The 14,248-nt window shown below is 48.5% G+C and overlaps 2 protein-coding genes across 2 annotated transcripts in view; one reads left to right on the top strand and one right to left on the bottom strand.

The window, feature by feature from the left end:
• LOC123855658 (zinc finger protein 780B-like) overlaps window positions 1-8,598 on the top strand; it is a 51,395-nt gene extending 42,797 nt beyond the window's left edge. The window contains exons 11-12 of the mRNA XM_064581481.1: window positions 934-1,050; window positions 8,476-8,598. The gene's annotated coding sequence lies outside the window, so the exon portion shown is untranslated. The remainder of the gene's footprint in view (window positions 1-933; window positions 1,051-8,475) is intronic.
• PSMC4 (proteasome 26S subunit, ATPase 4) lies at window positions 4,292-13,083 on the bottom strand. The gene is made up of 11 exons (XM_045891524.3): window positions 12,940-13,083; window positions 11,925-12,023; window positions 11,614-11,800; window positions 9,678-9,824; window positions 9,485-9,594; window positions 9,292-9,385; window positions 5,450-5,617; window positions 5,292-5,368; window positions 4,980-5,148; window positions 4,712-4,767; window positions 4,292-4,539 (listed from the first exon to the last, which is right to left on the bottom strand). Exons 1-11 carry the CDS (start codon window positions 12,973-12,975, stop codon window positions 4,426-4,428), a joined length of 1,257 nt encoding a protein of 418 aa, XP_045747480.1. The 5' UTR covers window positions 12,976-13,083; the 3' UTR covers window positions 4,292-4,425.
• Between the last annotated feature and the right edge of the window lie 1,165 nt (window positions 13,084-14,248).

Raw genomic sequence — 14,248 nt, 5'->3', positions numbered from 1 at the left:
CACTCTGTGGCACTTTGTCACGGCAGCCCTTGCAAACAAATACAGTGGCATATGCACACAATGGACTATCATGCAGCCATAAAAAGGAATGAAGTAGTGATATACACTGTAACTGGGATGAACCTTTAAAAACATTCTGCCAAGTGGAAAAAAAAAAAACAACACATAACCCAGTCACAAAAGACCACATGTTCTATGATCACATTCAGATGAAATTCCAGAATAGGGAAATCCAGCGATGAAAGTAGATTAGTGGTTGCTTATGGTTTCAAAGACTGGGGGTGGGGTGGGGGGAGTGGTCTTTTTATTACGGAGTTGTGGTTATGTGTAAAATTGCTATAAACATTCTTGAACAAGTTTCCTGTAGGTATATATTTCTAATTCTCTTGCACAGATATCCAGGAGTGAAATTACTAGATCATAGTGCAGATCTATGTTTAATTTTTACAAGAAATGCCAAATTGCTTTTCATAGTAGTTGTGCCAGCTTATACTCTCATGAGCAATACGTAACAGTTCCAGTTTCTCCACAGCCTTGTTAACGTTTGACATTGTCTGTCTTTCACATTTTAACCATTCTAGTAGATATGTTGTACTTGCTATTGTGGTTGCTTTGTGTTTTTCTTGGTGACTTGAGGACTCATCCTAATACCGTTTTTACAAATGGATTCTCTCCAAATGTTTTTAGACCCTGGCTAGAGGCCAATCAGTTGCTCTTCTTGAGCTGCTGGTTAAGTGCACACCCTAACTACCTCTCTCATTGGGCGCTCACACTCCAGGACACTATACACCTGCCCTAATTGCCCCAGGACCACGTACCAGACAACCAGGGACAGCCCCTCTTCCCCAGAGTCTGCTGAAATTATTCAAAGTAGCAGTCCTAAGCCTTGCCTAAGTCCTAAGCTTACCTTGCCTCCATCATTCCTTCCCACAGAAACAGCAATAAAGGTGCTTGCCCACAGTTCTCTTCTCTCCCGTGGCGCCTTGTGTATGATCCTGGCACTTCCACAAAGCGACCCCACATGGCATGCTGTGTTCTCCCCTGGGAACTGTGAGTATAATAAATTGTAAAATTCTCCACTTTCTCTCTCTTGATCTGCATCACCATACCTTACCCAAAGTAATATGGTTAAAACACTCATGCTGTGGACTTTTTTGTTGTTGTTGTTCTTATTGGCCATTTGTCTATCTTTTGTGAAGTGTCTGTTCACATCTTTTGCCCATTTTTTGTTTTTTATTTTCATCCTATTAAGTTGTACGAGTTCTTTAGATATGCTAGAGAGAAGCCCTTTTTGGATATATGTATTATAAATGTTTCATGTCAGCCCATAGCTTCATTTTCATTGCCCTAATGGTATCTTTTGATGAGAAATTTTTAGATTTATTGAAGTTCAATTTATCTTTTTTTTTTTTTTTTAAGGTTAGGGCTTTTTCTTACTCCAAAGTCATGATGATATTCTACCGTATTTTATTCTAGAAACTTCATAGTTCTTTATATCTCTGATCCACCTCGATTTAATTTGGGGGTATGGTGTTAGATATAGGTTGAGGTTAATTTTCCCAAGTTTATCCAGTTGTTCCAGCACGATTTTTTGAAAGAACTGTCCTTTCCTGCATTGAACTGCCTTGGAGTTTTTTCAGGACAATCAAATGACTGTATGAGTATAGATCTATTTCTCGATCTTCTATTTTGTTCCACTTATCAATTTATCATTATACCAACACCACATGGCCTTGATTTTAGCTTCATAGTAAATCTTGAGTTCAGGTAGTGTAAATCCCCCAGCTTTATTCTTCTTTTAAAATACCCTTAAGTATTCTAAGTCCTTTGCATTTCCACATGCTTACAATTAATAGCAATTTCTGCAGAAGTGCCTGTTGGGATTTTGATTCACCATTGAGTGTATAGTTCAACTTAAGGAAAACTGACTTCTAAACATTTTTGGGTCTTCTCAGCCATGATTATGGCACATCATTCCATTTAGTTAGGTATTCTCTAGCTTCTCACAGCAAAATTGTGTAATTTTCAGGTATGTGTTTTGTTAAATTTATTCCTAAGTATTTTATGTTCTCTAAAAATGGAACTTTTCTCTTTTAAATTTCATTTTCATTTATCTGCTGTAATATAAAAATTAAAATTGGGGGCATATATTGTCCTTGAAACTATAAATCTTTCCCACAAAGAAAACTCCAGGTTCAGATGACTTTAATGTCAACTGGAACCACGATTTAAGAAAGAAATAATACGACATTAATATCTTTTTCAGAAAATAGAGAAAGAAGGAACATTTCCCATCTCAATACCGATACTAAAACCTAAGAAAGATATCATGAGGAAAAAAATTGTAGACCAAAATCAGTAATAAGCATACACACAAAAACCTCCAAAAAAACCGAAAAGAAAAAAAAAAAAACCCCACAAACCCACAATTAGCAAGTGGAATTCAGCAATATATATAAAGGATAATACATCATGACCTAGGAATGCAAGGCTGGTATGACATTCTAAATGAATCAAAGTAATTCACCATCTTAAGAAGGAAAGAAACCAGAAGATCGTGTCAATAGTTGCTTTTTATGTATTTGACAAAACTCAATACCATTCACGAAGACTCTCAATAAGCTACAAATAAAACAAAACTTTCCCAGTTTGATAGAGGATAGGTATGAAAATGAACAGCTAACATACACTTTATGATAAAATATTCAATGTTTTTCCCCTAAGGTCAGAAACAAGGTTCTTCCATTCAACACTGTCCTGTAATACATATAAAGTGTATAACAAAACAAAAGCATTCCCATGGCACCCTCACCCCCTATTTCCCTACTTCCAAGAGTAGACTACTTCCCATCCTCTTGTTTTGAATTCACTTCCATATTTCTAAAGTCTGAACAACCCATTTTCCTCTTTTCTCTTGTGCTGCTTGGTTTCCTCAGAAGGAATCCTTGAGTTGCCTGCCCGGGGCTCTCACTTAACCTCGTCTTCCGCACGCACGCCCTCTCTCATCCCTGCTTCAGGCCTGCCAGCCCAGAGACCCAGGGTCCAGACTTTCCTGGAGTAAACCTCCAGCCAGGCTGGAGAAGGGGTTCGGGGCCTGGAATAACAACTCGTTCCTTCCCTGCAGGCCAGGTTCGAGTCCCACTTGGTGTATGAATTCTGATTTCTGTGTAGCCTTTCAGGTAGTCCGTGTTTCCAGCCCTCCCCTTCAGAACTTGGCACTGGTGATCTCTGAGTGCTAATCTGTTCTGGGCTCCCCTTTACTTCAGGCTCAGTTGGGTTGATGAGCAGTTATCTGCCTCTCCCCAAAACTGTGTTGCTACCACGTCCTCTCTCTTCCTGTGTCCTTGTGAATGTACATCTTGCTCTCTTCTCTCCTATTTTAGCGAGGTTCCAGGGAGGAGGAAAGGGTAACCTCCACTCAACCTGCCATGGTCCTCTACAGAGGAATCACCCCCATCTCCTCAAGGACCTGTGACTACTGTTTTTCCTTATACTTTCTTCCCACCTCACCTCCAAATACACAGTGACATTTGTGTATTTGTTCAAGAAATAGTAAGTGAATGTTTACCATGTGTAGACACTGGGACTTGAACTGTGATCAGGCCACAATCCCTTGCCTATAGGAGCTTCCAGTTCAGAGGAGGGACAGGCAAGCACGTGAGGAAGTCTAAGGGGGCATAAGTGCCAAGCAGAGCATGGACATGGTGCTAGTGGAGCATAGAAGGGTTCCTTCCCAAGTTGAGGCATCAGGGAAGGCTATGCAGAGGGAGAGGTGTCTCAACAGAGACCTCAAGAGAGAATGGGAATTAGTCCAACCAAACACATTTGTGCCCCAACAAGACCACAGGGAGAAGAGCCAAGGACAGTCACAAAACCCAGCCATCCTACCTCCTCCCCGCAACCCTCATCCCTACTCTTGGGGACTCTACTCTCACCCTCAGCCCTACTTTTGGGGACTCTGCGGGGCTAGCTCCTTGTCCTTGATATTCCCTCTGAGTGTGAGGAAGGCAGAAATCACCCAAGACTCAAATGGTCTTCTACCTACTCTAAGAAATGTGGGTAGGGAAATGTGCAGGGGCTTTATTTGTGGTCAAGGGCTGTGGTCTGAGGTTCGATTTCCGCTTCTTTTCCTCAATTTTCTGAAGTCATTTGATTTGAATTCTTTGCTTCTCTCTCAAACCGTAACCCAGGACTGTACCTCACCCATTCATCTGTCAGGAGAGCAGGAAGGGACAGAACACCCTATTCATGGCCCAGTTTTCTCCAAAGGAGTGAAACTTTTAGGAAGAAATTGAACAGATTCAATCTTGTATATTTATTGAGTAAACCAATCCTGGGTAAAGAAAAAAGAACACTAGGTTTTGGGACAGAGGCTGGGGAGGTGAGAAAAGTCCCCTCCCCTTCCCTCCCACCACAGGGGGTGGGTCACTTATAAAACTCATGCTCTTGCTCGTCCTTCTTGATGACTGTCTTGTACGCTTTCTCGAAGTCCTTTGCCAGAACAATGTAGCGGTTCTCACGGACGGCTAACATTCCACTCTGTTGAGGGACGAGAGTTAAAATCTATTCCCCAGCCCTAGTGATGGTGGAAGGAGACACCAGGCCCCAAGCCCGAGGGAGGCAATGTGGGACATGAGGATTGTGGCAGAGTGGTCTCAAAGAGGGTCTTCATACACCCCCTGCCAGGATCCAGAGAGAAACCCTCACTCACCTCCTGACAGATGGAATTGATATCAGCTCCTGAAATCTTATCTGGTCGGGCCACATCTGCGGCAGGTGAATTAAGGAAACCCCTTTCCCTGCATGAGGGGGTAAATGCCTGGAACCAGAAGTCATCCTCGAGCTTTGTCACCACCCCCACCCCTGGACCTTGGTCTCCTGCCCTGTACAAGTTGGGTCACAGTGAAGGCAGAGATGGTGATGAAGATCCAGTCCCCGTTCCCAACCGGGACCCTCCCCTCACTTCCAGAGCAGGATACAATCTTCCAAGTCAACCTCCTCAGAGAGATTCATCTTGCTGGTGATAGTGGAGAAAATCAATCTCTTCTGGCGGCGGTCAGGGAGTGGAAATTCGATTTTACGGTCAAGGCGTCCTGGCCGCAGCAGGGCAGGATCCAGAGTGTCTGCTCTGTTTGTGGCCATGATCACCTGGCATTGGGGACAGGTCAGCTCAGGCCTCTGTCCCCCCTACACCCTCTTTCCTGTCATGATACCTGCCCCCGCACATGCCAGCCTCTACCTTTCCCTGATTCCCATACCACATCTCCCCTTGCCCAGCCTGAATCCCGAACCTTGACGTTAACGTTCTGGTCAAATCCATCCATTTGGTTCAGCAGCTCCAGCAGGATTCTCTGAACCTCCCTGTCAGCTGGAGAGTGCAACACGGTCAGTCCAAGGCATCCCGTACAAGCCTGCTCAAGCCCCCAGGCCCTGTTGAGGCATCACTCACCCCCTGTCTGGGCATCAAATCTCTTGGTGGCAATGGCATCAATCTCATCTATGAAGATGATGGCAGGTGCGTTCTCCTTGGCCAGGCGGAACACGTCCCGGACCATGCGGGGGCCCTCACCCAGGTACTTCTGTACAAACTCTGAGCCCACGACCCGGATAAACGCAGCTGATGGCAAGATGACAAAGGTTAGATGAGGAAAGGCCTCCCACAGGGCCTGTACTGCTTTACATAAAGAAACTGTGAGTCCCCTAAAGACATCCCTTTCTTTGAACACCCACTCCAAGTAGCCCGGGTCATTCTCTCATGCCCTGGGCTGTGTCCCAGATCCTGCTGGGAGGACCAGGCATCTGCTTGCACCCCGTAGCAACCCAGCAGCCCAAATCACGAATCCAGGACCCCAAGCACATATTCTGACATAACCAACAAATGGCAATGTAGTTGAAGACAGGCTTGTTCTGGGCCTCTCCTTTTGAACTTATTTCTTAAAGTCTAACGTGTTTGTTAATGACTAGATGCGGCTCTGTGTGGCATGAAGCAACAGAACCCTCCTTTTCAGCTACCACAGGGAAGGGAGCCATGCTGTCCATGATGCAGCCCTGGAGGTTTTCTGTCCTAACCAGGAGCTGTGCATGTGGCAGGCCTGTTCCGCCACGCCCTAACATCCAGAATCCACACCCGGCTCAAGGTGTTCCTCCTCTCCCTACCTACATCACCTGGGGGTTCGCTCAACTGCAAACCTCAGGGTATCTAAACACATCCCAGTGTTTGCCTCAGCCACACATTTACGTGGCCGCTCTGCAGGTGTCCACATTGTTGAAATCCCAACTTCTGAACTCCCTATATCTGACTCGGGCTTCGGTCTGTCTGCCTTCCCCACACTCCACTGCTGCGGTGCCCTGTCCACCCCCCGCCCCCCGCCTCCCCTTCCCCGTCCTCCCAATCTCTCGTACTGTGTTTCAGTGAAAACCTCCTGGTCACTGAATTACAGCACGTCCCACACTCAGCCCGTCTTTCCCCAACGCCAATCCTGTGAGGGTCACCATTACCCACCCCCCCATGGCCCCAAGAAGAAAGTGGAAGTTGCTCCTGACTCCTCCCACTTGCCAACCCCCTCTAGTCAGTCAGTAAATCCTGTCACTTCTGCCCCCTGATTCTACCTTCTCTCTCCAACCCCTACCCCCAAGGCCTCTGCCCAAGGCTATAACAGTCAGTCCTCTGGATCACTCCAAAGTCTTCCAACTGGCTGTCAGATTTCTCCTCTCTCCAGTTCACTTCCAGCTGCCAGAATAATCTTTCAAAAAGCTTATCTAATCATACCACTTCTCTAATGGGGTGGCCACTGGCCACATGTGGCTGCTGGGGAACACAAATGTGGCTGGTCCAAAATGAGATAGGCTGTCACTGTGAAATACTCACCGGACTTCCAGAGAGACTTAGTACTAACTAGTGGAAAATACCTCAACAAATGTCCACCAACAAATATCCGGATAAATAAAACATGGTATATACATACAATGGAATATTATTCGGCCTTAAAAAGGAATTCTATTTTGACACCTGCTCCAGCAAGGATGTGCCCTGAAGACAACAGGCTAAGTGAAAAAGACAGTCATGAAAACACAAATGTAGGATTCATCTACTTCTATGAGATACTCATGTATGACAGCCAAATTCCTCGCCACTGGAAGTAGAACAGAGGTTATCGGGTTTGGGGGCAAGGGGGTGTGGAGAACACAGTTAGTGTCTAATGGGTATGGAGTTTCAGTCTGGGACCATCGTTCTGTCCCAAGTTCTGGAAATGGGACAGGGGTGGAGGTTGTGCAGCACTGTGAATGTTCTTAATGCCACTGAATTGTACACTTAAAAATTGGTTAAAACACTAATTTTTGTTATATATTTTTTACTATAGTAAAAAAATTTAAAAAATCTTCAATTTTATATCTGCTACATGTTAAATAATAGTACTTTGATGATACTTGTTAAATAAAATATATTAAGTTCACCTACTTCTTGTAACTTATTTCTTTTAGTGGGTACTTAAAAGTCTTAAATTCTGTATGCGGCTTGCATTGTATTTCTATTGTCTCCTGCCCGTCTAAAACCACCCTGCTCTCAGGACAATGTGCAAAATCCTTGAGATTTGTGCTAAGACTATATTCACACCCTTTCTGAGCTCTCCAGCCTCACCCCTGGGGAACCTGCCAAGCACAGCCCTCCTTCAGCCAGCTCACCAACACCGGCTGAGCAAGTACCACAGTGCGTTACTGGGCAGACACAGGAAACGCAGGAAAGAACGAATGTACAAGGTCCTACCCTTGTGGAGTTTCATCGTGGTCTACTCACAACTCACTCAATAAAAAGTTCTTCCCCACCCCGGGCCTTTGCACATACTATTCTGGGATGCTCCCTCCCAACTGTGTGCCTGACACATCGCTCATGCCTCACTTCCTCTGGGAAGCCCTACCTGAGAGGCACAGGCAGAATGGACCAACGTGCCCTCCCATGAGGGCGATCCCACTTTTCTCCCTGCTTCCCTGGGGCATCTACTGCTCTGCAGACTGCTTCTACTCAACCTCCCCTCCAACTGAGCCCCCTCGCTCACTCACTTCAGCTGCAGGGGCCTCCTTGTTATTCCTGGAACACTAAGCACATTCCCGCCCCACCAGACATTGCCGCCGCCTGATACGTGCCTCCCGCAGACATCCATGTAACTCACTCCCTCACGTCTTTATGTGAACATCACCTCATAAAAGTCTTCCCCGACCACCCCCCAGTTCTGCCATATAAAGTGGAAGCCCTTTGTCCTGCTTCCTCTCATCATGCGTTCAGCACCACGTGACCTATAATCTGTACACCTGTTTATCTGTCCAAGGACTTCCCCAACTAAGACATCACCTCCACGAAGAAAGGAGACTTTGTTCTGTTCACTGCCATGTCTCCTGCACTTAGAGCGCGGCTTGGCACACTTAGGTACTCAATAAATAGTAACTGAATGAGTTCTATGTGTTTTTCTTTTTCCGCAGCCACACTGGGAGGTTCTCCAACACGGGACATGTCTGAGCTCAGCTCAGGGCCTGGGAGAGCAGAAGTCCAATGAACTACTAAGCAAATGAATGTTCAGAACAATGGCTGGCATTTCTTGTCCACTCTCTACGTGCCAGGTATGGTTCTAGAAGCTTTATATTGATTTAATCCTCTGAATAACCCAGACAGATAGGAAACGGAAGTCACAGAGAGACTAACTTATTGAGTAGTGACATACACTAGCTTACATAGGGGAGCCAGATTTCAAACCCACTCAGCTTGGCCCATAAAACCCACTGCTTAACCACTGCCTTCTATTGCCCCCAGCTCACACGTGTTAAGATTTTAAGATGTGCTGAGCCTGAATCTCAGGCTTTATAAACAGTAACAGAGCGACTTTCAGACATTTTTGTCTGGAAGCTATAAGAAATACGTGTATAAACAACCACAAGTGTATGTGTGTACGCAAAAGGTTTCACGAATATGAGCTCTTACTATGTGGGATGGATGCTGATGTTTCCAGTTTCATTTTTTTACATGCTGGTTGCAACCCATGAATTTGAACTCATGGTTACTAATGGGTGACAACCCACTGTGAAGCAAGTCTTCTGTTAGACGAGGGGACTGAGGCATGAGGCAGTGAAGCCACCTCCCCAGGACGGCACAGCCAGTAAGAGGCAGCCTGGGGCTTTGACCCCACAGCCCCCGTTCTTAATCACCACACCTCGCCACTTCCTGGGGAAGATGAGAAAGCAGGGAGCGAGGTCCCAAGAGCCCAGAAGGTCAGAGCTCCAGGGAAGGGCCCAGCAGCTCACCTGTCGTGTGATGAGCCACGGCCTTTGCCAACATGGTCTTCCCGCAGCCAGGTGGACCATACATGAGGACGCCTCGGGGAGGGTCAATGCCGATCTGAAATGCAGAGGTAAAGAAGGATGAGCCAGGGAGTCCCACCGCCAACTTGAGACACGGAGGTGGGAGTGCCCTTCCCTGGCACTTCCAGCCCCTCACCTGCTTATAGAGCTCAAAGTGTGTAAGCGGGAGCTCCACAGCCTCCCGCACTTCTTGCTTCTGGATGTCCATGCCCCCGATGTCTGCATACATCACGTCTGGCTTCTGGTCTGGTGGGAGAGCAGAGCGGGGGCTCCCAGCCTGGCCCACAGGGTCCCCTCAGGCTTCCCCAGCCCTGGGCTCCCCCTCCCACCTGAGGTGAGCATCATGATGCTGCTGTCTGCCTCAGGAGGCAGCACGTCCACCAGGGCATTGCTGTGCTTGTGGAGGGCCACCGAGGCATTAGGCTTGAGCAGCTCCCGGTCAATGGTGCTCAGGATGCGCACGTAGTAGTTGGAGCCTTTGGGAGACAGGAAGGGAGCAGGGAAAGTCAGAAGTGCAGAGAACCTCAAAACTGTCTCCTCCCCCAAATCTTAGAGTCGTAGCCTCCAGGCCAACAGTATCTTTCACTCAGACCCCGAACAGCCCTCCTGGCCTCTAGTCTTGCCTCCTCCGGTCCATCCCCACATTCGTGACAACAGCTTCCTTGTCCATCTCCAGCCCCGACGGTCTCTCAAGCTCCAGCCCTACGTGAGCAGCAGCCTCCTGGAATGTGTCCCCCCGCGTGTCCCCAGGGTGTCCCTCACTCACTGTGCTGCTCCTCTTGGGTCCCTGTCTCAGAGAGGCCCGTGGTCCCTAGTCACCAGCTAGAGTCCCAAGGCTCATGCTGGACCTTTCTCCCCTGCCCTCCACAGCCCATCAGTCCCTGTGCTCTTCCACCCAGCCTCCTGAATGTCTCCAATCTCCTCTCCTTCACCACAGGCCCCACCTGATTCAGCCTTCCGCTCCCACCTAGGTCTCTGCACCAGACTCCTCCCTGCTCGCCCAGCCTCCAGGCTCACGGCTCCCATCCACCTTCTACTCTTATGGTGCTGATACTCACCTCTGTGCAGCATCAGTCTCTCTCCTGACCTTCAGACCTGGCTGGCTAGCAGCCTCCCAGACCCCTCCCTGTGAAGTCCTCGGCTGCCTGCACTGTCTCCCTCCAAACCTACTCTTCTGCCCATGTTGGCATCTCAGGGATAGCCCCACTGTCCCCCTAAGTCCTACAGGTCCAAGACACAAGCCTCATTCTGGGGATCTCCCTCCCTTCACCACCTCACCTCCGGCCCCTCAGTCCAATTCCAGGCCCAGTTACACTCCGTTCCCCACCTTTACAAGAACATGGCTTGGTCCAAAAGAGCAGAAGCCAGAAGCAGGAAATGACAGATAACACACAGAGACAACAACCATCATAAGGGCAGGGCCTGAACCCGTGTTAACAACAGCAGCCACCACATACTGAGTCCTACCAGAGCCCAAGCTCTTCACACTTCACCCATGGTTTCAAATTGCCAGTCCCAACCCAGTAACTGTCATGAAATCAACTCAGAGGGTCACACCCAGAACACTGTTTAAGACAAAAACAGGCTAGAACAGAATAAAAAACATGAGTATGTGACACATAGTAAGGCTAAATATCATTTGATGAAACTTTCAATATATATTTAGTTTTTATATATGGATATGTATGTAGCTGACCCTTGAACAATGCAGGGGTTAGCAGCGCCGACCCCTCAGGCAACTGAAAACCCACATATAACTTGACTCCCCAAAAACTCAACTACTAATAGCCCGCTCTTGACCAGAAGCCTTACCAATACCAAAAACAGTCAATTGACACATGTTTTGTATGTTTTACGTATTATATACTATAACCTTACAGTAAAGTAAGCTAAAAAGAGAAAATATTATTGAGCAAATCATAAGAGAAAATATGTTTACAGTACTGTACTGTATTTATCCAAAAAATCCGTGTATAAGACCCATACAGTTCAAACCTGTGTTGTTCAAAGGTCAACTGTACACCTAGGTACATATATATATATATACACGAACACACACAAAACACACACACACGTGTAGAGAGAGAATATAAAATATATGTCTACTTTTATATCAAAGTCAGAAAAACACCATTACATTGCCTTGCTTTGTTTGTTCTTCTAAGACCCCAGCACACTTCCGGGTCCGTGACAGGAAAAGAATTAACCGATGTTTAATGAACAGATGAGTGAACGAGGTGCCCCCCTACACACCCACCCACGCACCTGTGGTGGAGCCCACAATGGCTGTATTCTGATCCACAGCCTCCAGAAACTGTCCGATGACCAGTGGGATGCTCTGGATTCGCTTCACCTCCTCCTGGGCATGGAGGAATTCCTTCTTCAGGTTCTTCTGCTCATCCTTGATGTATTCCTCCTGCACCTCGAGGAACTCCAGCTCTTGCTGCAGCTTCTGTGAGCGGAGAGGGGTAAGGTAGACGGTTGTGTCCGGTCCTGCTGAGCCAGGCAGCAGTGGAAGGTGGGGGGAGTACGGCATGCTGGGTCCTGTGCAGGGTCCAGACTGTGGCTGACTGTACCTTGTAGCGGCTGTACAGGTCCTCCAGGTCCTCGGGCTCAGGCCCCAGGAAGGAAAGGCCCGTCTGGGGCCGTGACACAGACAGTGCTGGGATCTCATCCTAGAACAAGGGAGAAAACTCAGGTTGGAAAAAGAGCGTCCCCTCATGAGAGAATCTAGAGCACCCTCCCCACTCCACCATGAACCACTCAGCCCCGAACAGGCTCCTGACATCATTCAGCCCCTCTAAATAGACTCTACAAGCCTCTCAGTCCCCTAAATAGGCTCCTGATGTCACCTAGCCTCCAACAGGGCCCCTCTGTCAACTAGCTCCCCAAACAGGTATTTTACTATCATATGCCCCCTGTAACATATCCCCGATATCAACCTGACTCCCAACTAGGGCCTAAAGGTCACATCAACTCCTTACCGGACTCTAATGCCTCTTAGCCCCCGTCAACTAGTTCCTAGTATCACACGACTATCTCATTATAGGCTGTTGAAGTCACCTTCGAACATTCTAACATGACCCAGTTTTCCCCAAAAGATCCCTCATGTCACAGAACCCGGACTCAAATTAGGTCCTTATGTCATCCAGTTCCCTAGGTCGGCCGCAAACATCGCTCGGCCAGACCACAGATACCACGAAGCCCCCCAACACCAGCCAAGCCCCGAACGTCAGTCAGCTCCCGGCCCCCCGTGAGACGTCATTCGGCCCACGGCCAAGTCCCCTATCACTCACGCCCCGACACATGCGCAGCCCCGCCGGGTCACCGACATCACTAAGCACTCCTAGCTAGCCCCCGAAATCATTCCGTGCCAAAGAACCCGTAACGTCACTCATTCCTGCAGCCGCGCGTTCTGAGCCTTACTGCCCTCCTAACATCATTCAGCCACAGAGCCAGGCCTCGGGGCGGCAGAGAGCTCTCCACCGAGGCCTCCAGAACCAGCCAGACCCGGGCCGGAAATCCCGCAGCCACTCAGCACCCCACGCAGGTCGGCCTCGCCCTCTCCCCGCGAGCCCGGCAGCACCGGACCTGAGCTTTCTCCACCAAGATGCCTATTTCCTCCATAGTGACCAAGCCGGGCTCTTGTGGCCCAGCCAGATCTAGTCACCGCTTCCGCCGACGCTACCGGAAGACTAGGGCCTCAGTGGATTCTGGGAAACGTAGTTTAAGACTTCGCTAGGGAGGGCTGGATGGGCCGCAAAGGATGGAGGGAAGGGAAGTCTTCGTCCTGGGCTCCGCCGCCAAAACAAGCTTAGGCGCCCTCCTTATCTGGGCTGGGGACGGCGCGCGTGCGCAGTAACGCGTGGTGGCACCATCTCGAGCGGCGTCCGCGCGCAGTTTTTCTCGCCAGTAGGCGGCGCTGCCTCCTTGCTTTTTCAGTTGAGGAACTGGCAGATCCGTACGGGAGAGCTTGGTGGCCAAGGGCTGGTGGCGCTCATTTAGTGGCGGGGCTGGAGATGCTTTGGGCGGGGTTCCCCAGAGGGCTTCCTTTAGGAGATCTAAATGTGGGCAGCGCCCGAGGATTGTCCCCCGTGTGGGGGCGGGAAGCACCGGGCTCCACCCTGGGGGTTGATATAGTGTGGGCCTGGAGTGAAGGCTGGAGAAAGAATTCTTGAGACGTTTTTGGTGGAAGAAGGTGCTTTATTATAGCAGGGGACAGGACCCGTGGGGAGGAAAAGCTGCACTTGTGTTTGTGAGGAGTGACTGATTAAATACCTTCTAGTTTGGGGGGGGACGATGCTAAGGATAGAGTAAGTCTCTAAGGAATTTGGAAGTAAAGCTTTCAGGACCTTGAGGGGCTAGCTGCTGCTAAGATAAGATTATTTACTAATACCTAGTAAAACATCAGTCTTGAGGCTCTTCAGATGTGTATCAGTGGGCCATATACTCTGGAGGTCGTTGCAAATTTATCTTGGGGAGTGTTGACCGCGATCAGAGAAAGTGACACTAACAAGAGCAAAGCTATGGTGGTAAAAACAATGGAGGAAGTCCTTGAGAGAGCTGTAGGAGTGTGACAATCTGTAAGCCTCAGGAATTCCACCCCGGGGAATGCGAGCCTCAGCGAAGTGTGGCCTGGTTTCTTTTTCTCCCATCAGGGTTGAGGAGCCCCAAGCCTGCGTTACTGGTTAGCAGTGAATCAGGTAGAAACCAGGGTCAGGGCTGGAGAAAATGAGGCAGCCGTGCCAGGCATTGGGCCCGAGGGAGACCTGCAGACCTATCTATGCCAGGCCCTGCCTAAGTCATAGGTGCCTCAACTCACTGAATCTTGATAGACAGTGTGTTACCCTTTTACAGAGAAGGACACAGTCTCAGAGCTTTGAAGCTACTTGCCTGTCAC

This window comes from Mirounga angustirostris, unplaced genomic scaffold (assembly GCF_029215605.1).
Source record: "Mirounga angustirostris isolate CCGP_5_RB_7025 unplaced genomic scaffold, mMirAng1.0.hap1 SCAF_16, whole genome shotgun sequence".
Classification (NCBI taxonomy): Eukaryota; Metazoa; Chordata; class Mammalia; order Carnivora; family Phocidae; genus Mirounga; species Mirounga angustirostris.
Note: the sequence above shows the minus strand (reverse complement) of the source record. Positions and strands in the feature narration are given on the sequence as shown.